The following is an 18,414-nucleotide window of genomic DNA, read 5'->3' as shown; positions in this document are numbered from 1 at the left end:
AAAACAGTCAACAAGGAAAGTAAAGAGAATGGTTGACACATTCCAAGAAGGTTCAGTACTTTATTTTTAAGATTTTTTTAATTGTGTATTTTTATTTTTAAAATATTTATTTATTTATTTATTTATTTCATGTATACGAGTGCTCTATCGGCACATATGACTTTATGACAGAAGAGGGCATCAGATCCCACTCTAGATAGTTGTGAGCCACCATGTGGTTGCTGGGAATTGAACTCATGACCTCTAGAGGAGCAGCCAATGCTCTTAACTGCTGAGCCATCTTTCTAGCCCCCTGTGTATTTTTAAAAATAATTTATTTTTATTTTATGTGCATTAGTGTTTTGTCTACATGTATGTCTGTGTGAGGGTGTCAGGTCTCCTAGAAGTGGAGCTACAGACAGTTGTGATCTGCCATGTGGGTGCTGGGAATTGAACCCCGGTCCTCCGGAAGAGTAGTCAGGTAGTGCTCTTAACCACTGAGCCGATCTTCAGCTCCTAATTGTATATTTCTTAGTGAGTGTCTGTGTGCATGTGAATGTAGATATCTTGGAGGCTAGAGGCATCAGATCCCCCCACGGAGCTGGAGTTGCAGACAATTTCTCACGATGTGATAAGGGTGCTCAAGTGTGGTCCTCTGCAAGAGCAATCTTGGCTCTTAACTGGTGGACCATCTCTCCTGTCCCAGGTTCGGTATTTTAGAGGTAGGCTGCAAATTTTGTTTTGAGCGTTCTAGCAGCCATCATAAAGTATACTGGTGGATACCAAAACTCACCAAAACTTTTTTTGAAGGTTTAAAGCCCCGATAATGTAGCTTTATTGAACATAAAAATCAAATATGTATCTAGAAGAAATGATTGTACGAGTCTGTCAAAAAAGCACTCCTGAAAATTGTTTTGTTTAATGTTAAGCAGTAGAGAGTTCACGAAAATTTTGATAGGCAATGAAACGTCTTATTAGCGTCGCTGTCTCTTTAAGGGGTATCCATTTTTGCATAATTTCATGAACATTCTGGAACCCGTTACACCACGTGACAAAACTCGACGCCATTTTTAGCCCCCCCCCTGACCCCCCCCCAGACTCCTCCTCTCAGGTAGTGTGGGTCATGGAGCGCGCTGAGGGAGGAGACGCTGATGGGGCTCTGCCAGAGGCGGGGCGCCCCGATATTCCCCGAGCCCCTCCAACAACCGTTTCGACCGCGGAAGCCATGGGCTCCCAGGAGCCCCCAGTTGCTGTCAGCCTGGGTGCTGAAAGCGCTCTGGCCACGTCTGACAGCGGAGAGGCCGGGGACCCACTGGGTCGCGGTGGCCGTGGGCGAGGCTCATCGGGGCGGGGCCGTGGGCGAGGCTCCGCGGGGCGTGGGCGTGGGCGAGGCCCACCGGGGCGTGGGCGTGGGCGAGGCCCTTCGGCTGGTGGGCGTGGGCGAGCACGGGGCCCAGTGGTGCCCGTGGGCGGCGGAGGTGGCGGCGGCGGCCTTGAAGGTCCCGAAGTTCCTGGCTCCGCTCGAGGCCTGGCGGTTCCCGGAGGGCTTCAAGGCCCAGCAGTTCTCGGCCAGGCTCGAGGCCCAGTGGCCTTTGGCCGGGCTCGAGGCCTAGTGATTCCCGGAGGGCTTCAAGGGCCAGCGATAACCAGTGTCTACCGGGCCAGGGCCCGGGGAAGCCGCCGCAGGCCTTCGGGTGTTCGGTCCGTCGAAAAGTCCATGGAAGGTGAGTGGCTTTCGATTTCGGTTCTCAGACCAAAGCGGGGGGGACGTGGGAGCCTCGAAGGGGCTGGGCCGCCAGGCACTTGTCGGGAGGTGCAGGCCGCAGCCTGGCCTGCGTCCCAGGAAGTCATGGCCGGCCGGCCGCCCTGACGAGGGCCCAGAGCTGGCCGCTCCGTTTGGGCCTCAGGGCGGCAGGCTGAGGTTTTGGACCCACGGAGGTGGCCAAGCCAAGGGACGGGGTCTCGGATGGGAGGATCAGGCACGCGCGCCACTTTTTCTTTGTGTGTGTGTGTGTGTGTGTGTGTGTGTGTGTGTGTGTGTATGTACGTGTGTACACGCGAGCGAGCGCGTGTGTGTGTGTGTGCAGGCGAGCGGGCATGTGCGTGTGTGTGTGTACAGGCGAGCGAGCGCGTGCATGTGTGTGTGTGTGTACAGGCGAGCGCGTGTGTGTGTGTGTGTGTACACGCGAGGGAGCGCGTGCGTGTGTGTGTGTGTGTGTGTGTGTGTGTGTGTACAGGCGAGCGGCGCTGCGTGTGTGTGTGTGTGTGTGTGTGTGTGTGTACACGCGAGCGCGTGCATGTGTGTGTGTGTGTGTACAGGCGAGCGAGCGCGTGCATGTGTGTGTTGGCCCCCCCACCTCCCGGCCCCTCAGGCGGCCTCGGTTTGCACCCCCTGCCGCCGTGCTAGTCAGCGCTGGGCCTTTGCGGAGGCCCCTGGCGGGTTGGGCCGTGGGGCTCTCGTGCGGGGCTCTCGGGCTCTCACACATGGCCAGGTGGCCTCGAGGCCTGGAGCCCTCTCCCGGGGGGGGGGCTGGGGCGGGGCCTGGGGGCGTTGGGCGGGGCTACGCCTCAGCTCGGGCTCTCTTGGCGTGGGCGTCCCGGCCAGCAGGAGAGTCAGAGGACCGAGAAGGTGGGAAGATGTCTGCGCATGCCTTGCGCCTCACGCCCGGCGGCCGTGAGGTGCGAAGGCTTCTGCGGCTTCGGAGGGGTGGTTTGCAGCACAGATGAGCAGAAGCGGCGGCCGGAGCGGAACTTTTCTGTTCGGTTTCCCCAGGGAAAAGATGGAAGCCAGACAGTTACTGTCTCCAAACGGCCGCTCGTGGTGGTTGTAAACTTTAGAAAAAAAATATTCGGGACCAAGTTTGCGCTGGCTGGCGTGTGCGGCCTGGAGCAAGGACTTTTGTGCTCCCTGGCTGCATCGTCCCAGTTGTTCTGCTGAACGGAGATAAGCCAGATGTGAATGGGGGGACAGTGATCTTGTTCATTTAATTAGACATCCAAGAGTGCCTTGTGAAATTAAAAAAGTACAAATTAAGAAAAATAAATATTTCTGGGGGAAAAGCGGATTCATTTTCTTTAATATACAGTTCTTTCGTTTTTTTTAAACTATTAACTATTATCCCCTACTATAGGATAGCTTCATTTAAACTCCCTTTATTTATGTCTATTTATATTAGTTAGGAAGCTTCTGCAGTAGTAGGTTTCCAGATGTCTTTTCCAGAGTATCTTTAGTGTTAGTTATCCCTCTCCATAGTCCTGCTTCTACCTTGTCCTCCTTTCTTCTCACCCCATTTAACCCTCCCTTTCCCAGTTTTACACTAAGTGATTTGAATCTTAACTAGTGTGTTTCCACCCTAAGAGAGTCCTACACTGCTATGTGTTAAAAGAATGTTACAGTGGGTTTTTTGTTGTTTTGTTTTTTGAGACAGGGTTTCTCTGTTAGCTTTGGAGCCTGTCCTGGATCTCACTCTGTAGCCCAGGCTGGCCTTGAACTCACAGAGATCCGCCTGCCTCTGCCTCCTGAGTGCTGGAATTAAAGGCATAATTTGGATTCACTTTGGAAATGATTACTTTTAGAAATCAAGTTTGTCAAATAAAATATTTCTAAACTGTACACACTTCTTTTCAGTGAGAATTATAGTAAGGTCTTGTATATTATAACCAATATAATAAAATATAACCAGTATAATATATTATAACCAGAGATGGTCAGCAGAGTGAGCAAGAGTTTGTAGTGACTTTGTTTGTTTTCTTTGTTTTCATGAACTCAAAAACAAGCCATGAGTTTAATTCAGGATGAATCCCAAGATATTGAGGAACAGTTTATTTTGCGTCTGCCTCCTGTAAGTAACTTTTATATCTCAGAATAAATGTCTTCAGTGCAAAAGTGTAGTTCTGCTTAGGTAAAATTTACATACATTTTAGGCTATAAAAAGTCAGAACATTTGCTTCCCAGAACTCATGTTCTATTAAGCAGTCCTATTGTAGTGTGTATCCTTCTCACAATATTTCTTTCTTCCTGTATATATCATCAATCATGTGGGTTAATTCCCTGTCCAAACAACTATGACAATGACAATTATGGATCATCCAGTCATTTATCACAAACATTAACAGCCAATTTTCTGGACAGCCAAGGTAAGACTGTTCTAAAATTCTTTCTGTCATCTCAGAAGAGGTAGTTGGAGGAACTACCACTGTCACCTGCAAATTCATCACCAAGCAAGGTTGTCAAACTCATTTTAACATTAGGCTTGACTCTCATATCCCTTCTCATTGATAAGCATGTTCAAGTATTATTTCATTTAGGAGCCTATGATAGAGATGATCAGAAAGCTATTATCCATTATAGTTAATTAATATATCTAGTGAACTGTAGCTAAAGCCTTTCCTTAGCATCTACAATGGAAGAATAAGCAGTAAGAAGTAGAACTGAAAAGCTGGGAGAAGGCACCAAGTGTAGTTCCTAAAAGATAAAGATGAAATTTGAGTTGAATTCATTTGACTTGATTTATACAATGCATGGGCTCTCACGGTACATAGCATAGTTAACATTTGGGAAATGTAAGGTTTTATTTAAGGAAGACTCTTAAGACAATCTTTCTGATTTTTAATTTGCCTCCTTTTTAGGAACATGCTTATACTGTCAGGAAGATGATACATTCTAGAGGTGCTGCCATGAAGGATAAACTAAAAGTCGACTTTTCTTGTAAGTAGTTAATATCAACATATTAAATATTAAATTAATATATTAAACAATAATTTGCTATATATTGGTATGTGCCAGGCACTAGGTATCCAACCTTTAGAAAGAATACAGTGTTACAATCAAATGCTTTCCTTCTTTTTTTAAGGAATGTGTTTAAATGAATGAAATTTGCTTTTGGTGAGAACAAGAAAACAGTTGCTTGCTGTCTTTCTCACCTTTGTTACCATTGGAAAGAAACTTAGATATTTTTGAACTAGTAACATACAATATGTAAAAAACAAGCTATGGATACTCTCTTCTTTTTTTGGAAGTTACTAATTGAATATTGATTTCTAGCCTTTCAAAAATAGTAAGTTTTAGCCGGGCGGTGGTGGCGCACGCCTTTAATCCCAGCACTCGGGAGGCAGAGACAGGTGGATCTCTGTGAGTTCGAGGCCAGCCTGGGCTACCAAGTGAGCTCCAGGAAAGGCGCAAAGCTACGCAGAGAAACCCTGTCTCGAAAAACAAAAAAAAAAAAAAAAAGAAAGAAAGAAAAAAAATAGTAAGTTTTATTGAAGAACTTGTCTGTCCCACATAAGTCCTCATTATTCAGATTCTTGGAGACTGAACAGTCCATTGGAATGTCAATATTAATTTTCTCTACTTTCCTTTAGCTGATGGACGTAATGCAGTTGTTCAGGTAGAAGATGTCTCACTGTCTGCTAAGCTGGTTAATTTGCCTTGTGTTATCGAAAGCCTGAAAACTGTTGATAGAAAAACACTTTATAAAACAGCAGATATTTCTCAGGTATGAATTTTTTTGAGACATGGTTTCATATATCCCAGGATAGCCTCAAACTCAGTATGGTGCTGAGGATGACTTTAAACTTCTAATTCTTCTTTCTTCAACTACCAGGTGCTGCTGGGTGTACGGACATGCCTTTCTTGACTCTTAAGTTGTGCCGAGGACCAAACCTAGGGCTTTGTGCATGTTAGATAGACACTCTACCAACTGAGTGATAGTTCCAGATCCACAAAATCTTTTTTTAAGTGCTGAGGACCAGGGCCTCATGCATGCTAGGCAAGTGCTCTACCTACCATTGAGCTATATCACCACAACTGGGTTGATTTTCTTAATCTTCTAGTTCTCATACCCTTTGTGGAATCTTCAGTCTTTCTGCCAGTATTCTGTTCCAAATTTAAATGGCTATTTACCATTTATAATCACCAGACCAATTGCAGGGGAACATAATGTCATGCTCTGGTTTGATATCTGATACTTATTTTTTTTATTTCTTTACTTTTACAGACTCCTGCTCTCTGTTTGCCATTTATAGTGACTTTCATTAATTAAAAATACAAATGGCTAAGGTCTTTTTCTGCAATTTGTACTATAACAGTGTATTAACACTAAAGAAACTTATTTACTTATCTCTACTGGTGCTTTATGATTTCCTCTCTAAATCATAATGCTAAAATGTATGCATTTTATGATATTGCTTCTGCAGGGGTAAACACTAGGTAAAAGTCAAATCTACATATCATGTTTCAAGGAGAGAGAAGAGGGAGAGAGGGGAGAAAGAGAGGATGGGAAAGGGATATATTAAAGAACCTGAAGGTATATTACATGTACTTGGTTTTGGGAAATTCCAAGAATCATCTGTTCTCCACATGTCTGGTGGTATGCCAATGATTTATTACTAACCAATATTTGGGGCAATAGTAAACTTCTTTGTCTTTGCTAAATATAGATGCTTGTATGCAGTTCTGATAGTGAGCCTCATCCTTTCCCGGAAGAACCAGTTGCCTCTACTGATCCTCCTGTAACTGGAAAAGGTGAAGGGAAGATACAGAAAAAAAAATATAACTGGAAGCATGGCAGTAAGTCACAGATCCCTTGCTCCTTCTGCCTGACTACATTTATCTATTGAATTGCAAATCCCTATGAATCAGGGACCTCTTACCTGGTTTATTAACTTCTTATGTTTAAAGAAAGAAGTCATACCATGAGCATGACACATTTCTTTATCAAATTCATGTAGATATAGGAGAGTCATCAGTCATATGGTATATTTCATCATGTTTTTATTTTAGTTACTCCACCACTTAAGAATGTCAGAAAGAAAAGGTTCCGGAAAACAGCAAAAAAGGTTAGTCTCATGCTACTTGTGTTTCTGTGGGGTGAATTAGGAGAGGACTATGAGGGAGAAAGAAAGGTAGGAAGTCAGTTGGGAATTCATTGGTTCACTTGTATGTCCAATAAAGAATGCCTACCAGATGTGGTGGTACCTACCTGTAATCTCAGCACCTGGATGCTAAAGTAGAAGGATCATGAGTTAAAGACAGTCCCTGGCTACAGAATGAGACCTTGTCTCAAAAATGAAAAAAATGAAGAATATTCACAATCCACGGAATTATGAGCTAGCAGTTGTGACTATAGCAGTGAATGAAAATAGACCCAGTTCTTTAGGTCATAGGCTCATTGTTAGGGATTTAGAAGAATCATGATTTGATATTTCAGCTCATGCTTTTAGCTTTCAACTGCCAGGCATGTTGATTAAGGCCTGTGATCTCAGCATTTGAGAAGCTGAAGCAAGAGGATTGCCTTCAGTTGGGAGACACCTTGGGCTACGTCTTCAGTATCAGGCTAGCTAGGGATACACAGTGAGATTTTTTTTTTCTAAAAAAGATCAAGTTTTAAATTGAACTCATCTAGGACCAGATAAAGTAGGAATTCTGCTTAAATCCGTAACCTTACTTCAGGTGAGCTACAGGAAGAGTACGGTACCTTGGACTCATTTAAAAAATTCAATGAAAAACATTGAAATAATCAGATATTCAAATGCAATTGAAATAAATAGAAGTTTAGCATGTACTCTTTACCCCTTTGTAGCATTTTACAAAACTAGAGAATGATATCACAAATGAAATGATCGTTATTGCAATTCACCAATCTTAATGAAATTTCTCATCTACCTATACTTATGTATTTGTATATATATTTAGTTCTATGCAGTTTTGCTACATGGCTAGATTCATGACCCACCTACATTGTCAAGTTGTTAAACAGTTCCATCACCACAAAATCTCTCATAATTGTCCTTTTGTAACTACTTATACTTCCTTCCTGCTTTACACTCTTGATCTTTAGTGCCTAGCAATTCAAAATCTTTTCTTTATCTCTGTAGTTTTGTTATTTTTATGACATTCAATAAATTGAACATACAGTATAGCATCTAAGAATAACATGTATCAATAGTTCTTTTTTATTGCTGAATTGCATTTCATGGTGTGAATATAAGTGTGTTTAACTGTTTACCCATTAAAACATAACTGTATTGTTTCCAGTTTTTGACAATTATAAATAAGGCTGTGAGTAGGTTTTTGTGTGAACTTAAATCCTAATTCCTCTAGGATAAATGCTCAGGAATAATGATGAATCATATGATAGTGGCATATTTTAAAATATTTTTTAGATTTTTATTCATTTTACATAATGTCTGTGAATGCTTTGCCTGCATGCACATATGTATACCGCAGGTGCCTGTTGGATTTCCTGGAACTTGAGTTAAGGATGGTTGTGAGCCACCATAAAGTGGTCCTCTGTAAGAGCAACAAGTTCTCTTAACCACTGATCCATCTCTATAGCCCCCGCAAGTGGCAGGTTTATACAAATATTTTTGAGACAGGGTCTTTCTCATGTAGTCCAGGCTAGCATTGAACTTGCTGTGTGGTCACAGATGAACTTTTTCATGCCACCACCTCTCAAGTGCTAGCGTTACAGGAATTTATTATCACACCTTGTTTTATATGTTGCTAAGGATTAATCCCAGAGCTTAGTTCACATTAAACAAACCCTTTACCACCTGAGGCATGTTACTTGCCAAACATTAGCTTTTAAAATTTATTTACATTCAGCCAGGCGGTGGTGGTGCATACCTTTAATCCCAGCCAGGTGGATCTCTGAGTTCGAGGCTAGCCTGGTCTACAAAGCGAGTTCCAGGACAGCCAGGGCTGTTACACAGAGAAACCCTGTCTCAAAAAAATTATTTACATTCATTTAGTGTGTGTGCATGCATGTGTGCAACAAATGGAGCTCACAGGAAAACCTGAGAATCAATTCTAAGTATCAAATTCAGGTCATCAGGATTGATAGCAAGCATACTAATGCTGAGCCACTTCACTAGCCACAAGTATTTTTAGTTTATACTGTTTTCAGAGGAACTATCATTGTATATTAACACTGATAGTATATGGATGATACAAATTCTCCACCTCCTCACCTGCATTAGGTCTTGTCATTATTTTATTTTATTTTAGCCATTCTTATAAGTGTGTAGTGATTTTCATGTGGAATTAATTTGGATAGATTATAGCCTTGAATTCACAGCAATGCTTCTGCCTCAGTGTCTGAATGCTGGGATTGCAAACATGCACCGTGACACTGAGCTTCTTTTACCCATTTTCTAAAATGACTTTTTGTTGTTAAATTCCAAGAGTTCTTTTTCTGTTCTGTATACTAGTCTTTCATCATATATGCATAGTTTATTAATACCTTCTCATAGCTGGTAAGCTTGAGTTTTTAGTCCTCTTCACAAGCACTTGTAGACAGCAAGATTTTTCGTTTTGATGAGGCTGAATTTATTGGTGTTTTTGTCCTAAGGGTTTTACTTTTTTGTTGTTACTTAGCCTAGATACTGAAGATTTTATACTTATGCCTGAAATCCATATTTCAGTTTTATAAAATGTGAGTTTTAATTCAAGATTCCCCTTCTCCCTATCTTCTTCCTCTACTCTCTCCCTCTCCTCCTCCACCTCTTCCTTGGGAATATTTGTATGGTACTGTTTATGGGTTCTTTATTCTGTTCCACTGATCCATGTGTCAATCCTTCCGCAGATACTATAATGTGGTAAGTCTTGAAATCAGAAGATTGATTGCTACCACTTCGTTTGCTTCAATATTGTTTTAAAAACTTAGAATCAGTATCCTTCCATATGAATTTTAGAATAAACTTGTATACAGAAAACATTGTCAGAATTTTGAAAGAAACCATGTTAAAGTTGTAGATCAACTTTCCTAATTTATGTGTTAACTTTGGCTTAATAACCTGCTAGTCAATTAAATTTATTGTCTACTAAATGTAAAAGCAGTTAAATATAGTTGTAGAGCTCTTTAAGCTTGACTAAAGTAGAAAAATCAAAATATAACATTGTTCTTTGTTGTGCTTTACTTCGTAGCTCCCCAGTGTCAAACAAATGGATGAAATCAGCTTCAGTGAGGTACAGCGGTGCTCATAATCTTCATTGTTTACTTTACTATGCTTTATATAAACATATACATACATACACTGGATTTTATTCACTGGGAAATAATGATTTAATGTCCAATAACAACTTCTAGGGTAAAAGATTAAGAGTTTTGCTAGTATTGCCATGTATTGCAAACTGCTTTTACCCCCTTATTTTCATTTCAAAAGCCATTCCTTGGAGTCCAGGGATCAATTTACTAACAATTGCTTGAACTAATGGGACTTCTCATCAAAAGCCTTGATTTATATTTGCGTCATGAGGAATTAATTGCTGTGGAGTAATTGTTTAAAATTGTATTCAAGTGAGAACATGCAGATAGGATCTAATTTTTTTAGGAACATTTTAATAATAAAGATGGAAAAATGAAGTCTGGGAATTTGAATTTTAAACCAAATTATTCATAAGTAACTAACATGCAATTATTGTTCTTTGCCAATGAGTTAAGGCAAGTAATAAAACATGAATGTTGAAAATCTTTTCCATAGAGTTATAGACAGATACGATTAAATATTTCAAGTGATTTAATTTGAAAAATGAGCTTGCTATGCAAAAATACAGATTTTGGATTGATTTCTTCATAAATAGCACTATTTAAGTAGAACTTTCGCTGGATGAGCATGTAACAAGACCCAGTCATTTCAGTTCATTAATATATAGGAAAAAGGTATTTCATAAAACTGAGTGCTAAATGACATTCCTGGTGTTTCCTTCCATGCTTTGCTTCAGTACACTGAATCTCCAAATGTGGAAAAAGAAATGAAGAGACTGCTGTGCTCAGATGCTGAAGCCATCAGTGTCCGTATCCTTTATATCAAATATTTCCCTATAGTCTGTTTCATCTTGTGCATGTTCTGACAAATCACACCTCTGGTTGGTGTTTTTGCTTTTGTTTGAGATGTTGGGGATCAAATTCAGAGCCTTACTAAACTAGGTAGTCCCTGCACCACTAAGCAGCATGCTTAGTCCTCACTTGTAATGTTTGAGTGCATGGTTGATGTGTATAACTTAAGATTTTTGAAATGTTATTTTCTAGCTATAAATGGTAAATACAGACAATCGAAATGTATTTATGTGTGTAATTTAATATAAGGCAGTTTTCCACACTAGGAATGCAGATGCAATGATCTAAATTAAATACTAAGAGCATTCTTAGTTAAAAAGCCACTTCCCTTTCAACGGTGTGTTCTCTCTCTTCTGCTTTTTCCTTGACTGCTGTACTTTCAGGCTGGGAAGTCATTGCTGATGATGAAACCAAGGAAATAGAAAGTCAAGGATGCATCTCAGGCATTTCAGGAACCCCACAAATGAGTGGCCCTCCCTCATCAGGTACTTTATCGAAAACAGAGGAAGAGCTTCGGATAAGGGCAAGTGTTAACTGTGTGACAGGGCCACAGACTCACAGAACAATCACAGAAAAAGGATGCTTTTGTCCTTCTTCCTCATTGGTTCTTCTGTGCTTTTAGGGTTTTAGATTGGAATTCTAATGTCCTAGATACCCTGGTATTCAACTTCCTATAGGCCCTTAGATTCTCTAAATATCTTGATAATTGAATACAGATGAATGTTAGTGTTTCATATTCCTTGTTCTTATTTTACAAAGGGAATAATCTTCCCATAGGAAAATAATTTATAAAATTCACTGGTTGCCCAGTGAATTACATAGTAAGGCATATACTTCTATTTGGGGTTATGGTTATTTCCAAAGCTTCAGATTGCTTCATTTTTCCCTTGCTTAAAATCAATAGACTATGATATGCTTCGAGAGATGTTTGGTGATTCTCGCAGTAACAGTAATGATGTGGAAGATAAGGCTGATAAAATTGAAGCTGAGGAGGATGATGAAGGAGAGGAGAGTGATGATGATGATGATGATGACGATGAAGAGGATGAAGAGGAAGAAGAAAAGAAGATAGACAGTTGGGAAGCGGAATTAGAAAGGGAGCTGCAAGCCAAATTTATTCAATCTAGCTCCGAAGAGGAAAACAAAGACTATGATTACAGTTCAATAAGTAAGCCAAAGGAAAGAGGAATCGGGTAGTCTGGGTGGTGGTATAAAAGGCTAACTTTGAATGTGCATTATGTGCAATGCTTAGTTTTCAGAAGTCTTTTGTCCTTAGAGTTCCACTTGATTTGTGACTTGGTCCTTTATTTATTTATTTATTTAGTTAGTTAGTTTTTCAGGACAGGCTTTCTCTGTGTAGTTTTGGTGCCTGTCCTGGATCTTGCTCTGTAGATCAGGTTGGCCTTGAACTCTTGATCCATTATTTAAAGCTCTATTTATATACAAAAATCCTTTCTCTACCTCTTTCAGTCACAGGAATTCAGAAATTGATTTATTACAAAGAAAAAAAGCTTCAACAGGTTTATAAGAAAGCACAACGACAGAAAGACCTCCTTAGGAATGTGGAAAACATGACCCTTAAGGTAAGTTCTTTTTGGCTGTTAGACGTCCTGATGTACTACTTTCAAAATTTCATCTCTATGTTTCCACTCATGACATCACTGTGCAGTTCATTCATAAACATAAATAACTTCTTAGAAACAACCACTAAGAATAGCCTTGTTTTATTATATCTGAGTAATTTTTATAATCTAAGTATTTTTATGGGGAGTGGGACAAGGTGACCTGAGATAATGACCAGTATTGACCATTTACTATACAAACAGTGCCTAAAAGAGTTATGTATTATTGTTTCATTTAATCCTCAGGTCCCTGAAACATAGATACTGTCACCATTCCCACTCTATAACGAATTAAAACTAGCTGGGCATGTGGCACGTGCCTTTTATCATCAGTACTGGGAAGGCAGAGGTGGTTCTCTATGAATTTGAGAACAACCTGGTGTATATAACAGGTTCCAGATTAGCCAGGGCTACACAATAAGATCTTGTATCAAAAAAAAAAAAAAGGAAAATAGAATTAAAACTCCAAGAGGAACCATAGTAATTTGCAATTCTAGAATAAACCTGTTGTTTATACCAAAATACATTTATTTCAGTAAAAAAGGAGCAGATTCATTTAAAATTCTTATCATATATGATGAAATGTGAAGGAATTATTTTATTTTTATGGATACATTTTTCAGAGTTTCAGTGAAAGGAAAAGATATTGTTATGCCACATTTGCTCCCATCTTGGTAGTAAGGTGACTGTAAAGCACTAAGAGAGCCTATGCTAGATTTCATTTTTTTTGTTTTGTTTTGTTTTTTAGAGACAGGGTTTCTCTGTGTAGCTTTGCGCCTTTCCTGGGACTCACTTGGTAGCCCAGGCTGGCCTCGAACTCACAGAGATCCACCTGGCTCTGCCTCCCGAGTGCTGGGATTAAAGGCGTGTACCACCACCGCCCGGCTAGATTGCATTTTTTTGTGGAGCAGTAGTTGTCAAAGGGAAGCAGCTTGGCATAGAGCTTTATCCACTTTGGCTGTAGTCCTTTAGAATAGCCAAAGATAATAGGTATAGATATATCTTGAAAGATTCAGATGTCTGGTACTATTGTGATATATGTCTGATTCACATATATGTGTTATTGTATGTAGTATTAGGAGTAGTAATGTTCTGTTCTAGTGAGGGGGAATGGAGGATTTGTACAACACCAGGGAAAATGTAGCATGTAGACATTTCACCCATTTATTTTAGGACAAGAAAAAATGCTGTAGAGAGTACATAAAATAAATAAGATTGGATTGTTAGGCAGAAGTTTTGTGCTCCAGTTTTTCTAAAAAGTGTGTTCTTCCTATAATTGACAGATTTCTTATCAAATATGTGACAAACTGTGTTCTGTGGCTCTCTCTTCCTTTAAGATACATCTTTCATCACTGGTACATTTTGTTTTTTTCCAGAGGCATTTCCAGTATGTTTTGGAGCAGCTTAACATATTGGAAAAACAAAAATGTGAGGAGGTAAGAAGTATGTTTTTAAAGAAATAATTTGCTATAAAGAACTCACCCACTTCTAACCTAATTTCGGGCTGTGTGTCTTATAAGAATAGTGGTAAACATATTTTCTGAGTGAGAATAGCAGCGTGGATCAAAGTCTTTGCAAATCTGTTCATTTAACAGTTACTGAATATCACTGGAGTGAAAAAGCACTGGATAAAGGGTGTTGAGTAAGATAGATAAAATACTTGTCCTCATAGAGCTAATGGTCTGCCAGGGGAGATTTATGGTAAACAAATTATCATATAAATGTTTAAGTACAAATTCCAAAGAAGCTCTATGAGGGGGGAAATGTCAGTATTCCCATTACAGTAAGGAGAGTCCTGGATTAAATTACAAGAACATGGCAAACCTCCCCAAGGAAATTATATTTATGCCTACATTGGAAGAGTAGTCTAACAGTAGGATGAGCCCCATGGGTGGAGAATATTCAAGGTCTCACACAGGAAGAGAACTTGACTACTTGATAATCTGTGAGTCATTTAAAGCCATAAAGAGAGTTGTTTACCATAAGATCAGAAAATAAAGCAGAAGTTACATCACTTGACAGTAGGCTAGGATACGAAAGATGGGTTTTAGTTTTAAGTGGGTTTAAGAAATTCCTTGCAGCCGGGCGGTGGTGGCGCACGCCTTTAATCCCAGCACTCGGGAGGCAGAGCCAGGCGGATCTCTGTGAGTTCGAGGCCAGCCTGGGCTACCAAGTGAGCTCCAGGAAAGGCGCAAAGCTACACAGAGAAACCCTGTCTCGAAAAAAAAAAAAAAAAAAAAAAAAAAAGAAAAAAGAAAAAAGAAATTCCTTGCTGAGTATGAAGCAGGAAAATCAGACCTAGCCTAAACTTTTATTTAAAATTTTTATTTTATAAATGTATGTGTGCACATGTTTGTGTGTATGTGTGCACATGTTTGTGTGTATGTGTGCGCATGTTTGTATGTGTGCGCACACAGGGCCATGTGTTTGGAGATCATAGGACAACTGGTGGGAATGGGCTATCTGCATCATATGGGTCCTGGGATCAAACTCATTTTTCAAGTAGGTCCTAGGATCAAACTCAAGTTTTCAGGCTTGTACAGCAAGCATTTTTAAATTCTGAGTCATCTAGCTAGCCTAAGACCCAGACGTTTTTAATGAATCTTTGAACTATCTCTTTAACAACCAAGGCCTCAGGCTACACCAGACCTAAGAGTTGACTCAGAAGAACTTATAAACCACATTTTATTTAACTATTCTTCTGATAGACATTTTATTTGTTTCTTCTCTTTGAGTATTACAAATAATATTGCTGTGACCATTTACATATGAGAGGATGTATTTTTTTTTAATTCATGGACTTGGGAAATAACTCACTGTGACAGTTAAAGTTTATAATTTTTTTAAAAGAATTATTTATTATCTATATAGAAGAGGGTGCCAGATCTCATTACAGATGGTTGTGAGCCACCATGTGGGTGCTGGGAATTGAACTCAGGACCTCTGGAAGAGCAGTTGGTGCTCTTAACCTCTGAGCCATCTCTCCAGCCCGAGAGGATGTATTTTTAAAGGATTGATAGGACTTAGGTCAGTTAAAGGGTGATGCAGGAAAAGAAAGTATTAAAAGAGATATGTCAGGTTTCTAACTTGAGTGACTTATTCAAAGCCACAGAAGAGATTACAATGGGAAGCGAAGGGAGTTAAGCTTATGAAGCTATATAGATAGCATGCACAGTTCTCACTATACAGTCCTGTAGGTAACAACTTGAAAGAGTCTGGACTTTATATTATGAGGCTCTTATGGTAAAGGTATTGCTCATTGCCCCTATTTTACAGCAGACATCTTAAGTATGTTCTGTTTTTTCTCAGCAAACCAGACAACAGTGTGTTCGAAGAGCAGTCACACTATCAAGAACTCAAGCACAATGCTGTGACCATAATGTCTTTCATTGATTATTTTTTTCCTTTTAATCTTTTAAAAAACTTTAAAAATTGTTTTAGATACAAATAATGGTTTATATGACATTTACCATACGCATACATATATTATTACACTGTGCCTCCATGATTGTCTTCATATCATAGAAGTCTAGATTCTTTAACAGTAAACTATTCAGTTTTGAGCATATTCAATTTAAGCTTCCTTTATAAGTTTGTATAATGAAAGAATTATGTCACAGCATTGTGCTTGAGTTCTTGATAGTGTGACTGCTCTTTGAATGTTGTGAAAATAAGATATCTCAAAATGCAAGTAAACAGTTACTTGGTCATATAAGTAAATACAGATGAAGTAATACATTTTAATATTGCAGATAACCTGTCTCTGTTTTCTCTGTTTGTGATATGAACAGTGAGAATTCTATCATTTGAGAGGTTTTTTTTTTTTTTTTTTGTCATTTAGGTCTTGATTTATTTGAGATTGTTTTGATACTGCTACAGTCAAATTAGAAAACCTTTTGTGGATGAGCTGCAATTCTGTGCTTATGAGTTGTATCTAGGACTGACACTCTCTAAGCAGAATCTTTACTTCTTACCTTTTTTTTTTTTTGTTAGATTTGGTCATTCTCATTGAAAGTTTAGCTGCATATGAACAGGATTTTAAATATCAGAGGCCATATTCAATAATATGTCTGTTCAAAGAACATTTAGATTTATGTTTATGAAAAAGAGGTAGAAAATAACAGTAGTAAGTGGGAAACAATCAAGACACTGAGACTCATACATCTCAAGTTTAGGAGTCCAGGCAGAAACACTAGTTAGTCATAACAGTTTTTCCTTTGTTAAACTATCTGTGTTTCTTTAAATCTTTGTTGATCTGAAGTAGAGGAATTAAGGTATAAATGTGGGTGATTTATACAGCCTTAATAACCTTGAAATAAACTACCTGAATATTATGCTATATCTTAAAAGGTGGACAGATGCTTATGGATAATACCTTTTAACCTTTTGAATATTCTTAAAATGAGTTTGTCCCATTGTACATGTTTATCATTTCTTTCATATGGTAAAAAGGATCTTTATCATACTTTTGAAATTGTAATGAATAATGTTTTTAAAAATAAAGTTTGGAATACCAGAAAAAGTTCATATAGCTTTTGTAATGTTTCTCTACCTCTCTCTCCTTACAGATTTATCACCTACAAGAACAACTGAAATGTTTTCTGAAGGAATAAGGAAACCCTCAGTCTAGCATATAAAGTGGATTCACCTTCCAGATGAAGACCGAGTGGAACCACGAGTTACTTTATCTTGACCAACTGTATTTGCTTAATTGAATATTTTTCACTAGTTACAGTAAATTTAAAGGTCATAGTCATGTAGAAGGGGACAGTATAAAATGCACAGTAGGTTTAGAGACCCCACTCACCATGAGATTTTGTTTTACTTTGTCAATTTGAGGTTATATATATGTGTGTGTATATCTTTGTCTTTTGATCTATGGTACCATGAGATCATTCAGCCGTGTTTGTCAAAGGCAGATGGTGTAGTCTAGAAGGATGTTTGACTGTTTTACAGATGTTAGCTTTTGAAATTCCATTTTAAGTATTTCCTACAATATAGAAAATAGTAAACTTGTCAGGTTGTTATCCCAGCATTCAAAAGGGAGAAGCAGAAGGCTCACAGTTGAAGGCCAGCCTGGGATACATATGAAACCCTGTCTCAAAAAGCAAAACAAAATAAAAAATGAAAACACTCCTAATTTCTATCAAGGGCTAGATCCTGTCACACTTATTTAAATGCCTACCTCTTGGCATTTCTCAGGTTCAAGGCTGCTTTCCCGCTCACTGATGATTTCTCGCTACTTATCTTTGCTCTATGATTAGATATTGAGGGCTGTAGCTGGTTGTTATTCTTTAGCTAAGAGGAGAATTAGAGCAAAGATGTTACTCTTCTTCTATGTCTTCCCACTGTAACTCCCATAAGAAAAGATTGGTAAAAACTAGATTCCTGTATTGCCTATGAAGACTTCCTTAGTAACCCTGGATTTCTTTTTTAAAAAAATTTATTGATTCTTTGTGGATTTCACATCATGCATCCTAATTCCACTCATCTCCCTGTCCCCTCACTTCCACTCCCCCAAAAAAAACCCCAAAATTTAAAAGTAAAAACAAAAAACAAACAAAAAAGCAAAACAAAAATCAAATTTAAAAAATCTCATGGAAGCTGTAGAGTGGCCCAGTGAGTCACACAGTAAGCCCTTTAGTCCATACATCTTTACTTTTAAGTGTTCATTGGTCTGGTCTGAGGAATCTGGCTTCTGTTACACTATCAGTGCTGGGCCCTCACTGGGACTTCTCTTGGATATCTTACTGTTGCCCTGTGTCATGGAAATACTGTAGCTTTGGATCTGCAGGTCCAGACCCTTCACATGCTCCTGCAGTTCATAGATGAGGTGGATGTTGGGGTGGGCTGCCTTGTAGGTTACTTTGTAGTGCTGCTTCTGGGCAAGGTGGTAGCTGGGTTGGTCAGCCTGCCAGCTTTCCCTCATCGTCACCACCGAGGTGAGCTCTCGAGCACTGCCCCTGGCTAGCTCA

General features: G+C 39.3%; 1 protein-coding gene across 2 annotated transcripts; it reads left to right on the top strand.

Annotated features, from left to right (window-relative positions):
* The first annotated feature begins 1,427 nt into the window (after nt 1-1,427).
* Nucleotides 1,428-17,298, top strand: Taf7l (TATA-box binding protein associated factor 7 like). Of its 2 annotated transcripts, none has more exons than XM_037199287.1 (12): nt 1,428-1,703; nt 3,757-4,687; nt 5,341-5,474; nt 6,418-6,547; nt 6,761-6,816; nt 9,905-9,946; nt 10,703-10,775; nt 11,201-11,302; nt 11,722-11,985; nt 12,288-12,400; nt 13,816-13,875; nt 17,008-17,298. In XM_037199287.1, exons 2-12 carry the CDS (start codon nt 4,633-4,635, stop codon nt 17,050-17,052), a joined length of 1,074 nt encoding a protein of 357 aa, XP_037055182.1. In that variant the 5' UTR covers nt 1,428-1,703; nt 3,757-4,632; the 3' UTR covers nt 17,053-17,298. The 2 variants fall into 2 exon arrangements, with proteins under 2 accessions (XP_037055182.1, XP_028730827.1); XM_028874994.2 differs by lacking the exon at nt 1,428-1,703 and having other exon boundaries at nt 3,507-3,821; nt 4,609-4,687.
* The last annotated feature ends 1,116 nt before the right edge of the window (nt 17,299-18,414 follow it).

The sequence above is a fragment of the Peromyscus leucopus genome, chromosome X (assembly GCF_004664715.2).
Source record: "Peromyscus leucopus breed LL Stock chromosome X, UCI_PerLeu_2.1, whole genome shotgun sequence".
Lineage (NCBI taxonomy): Eukaryota > Metazoa > Chordata > Mammalia > Rodentia > Cricetidae > Peromyscus > Peromyscus leucopus.
The sequence above is the reverse complement of the archived record's forward strand: the minus strand, read 5'-3'. Positions and strand labels throughout refer to the sequence as shown.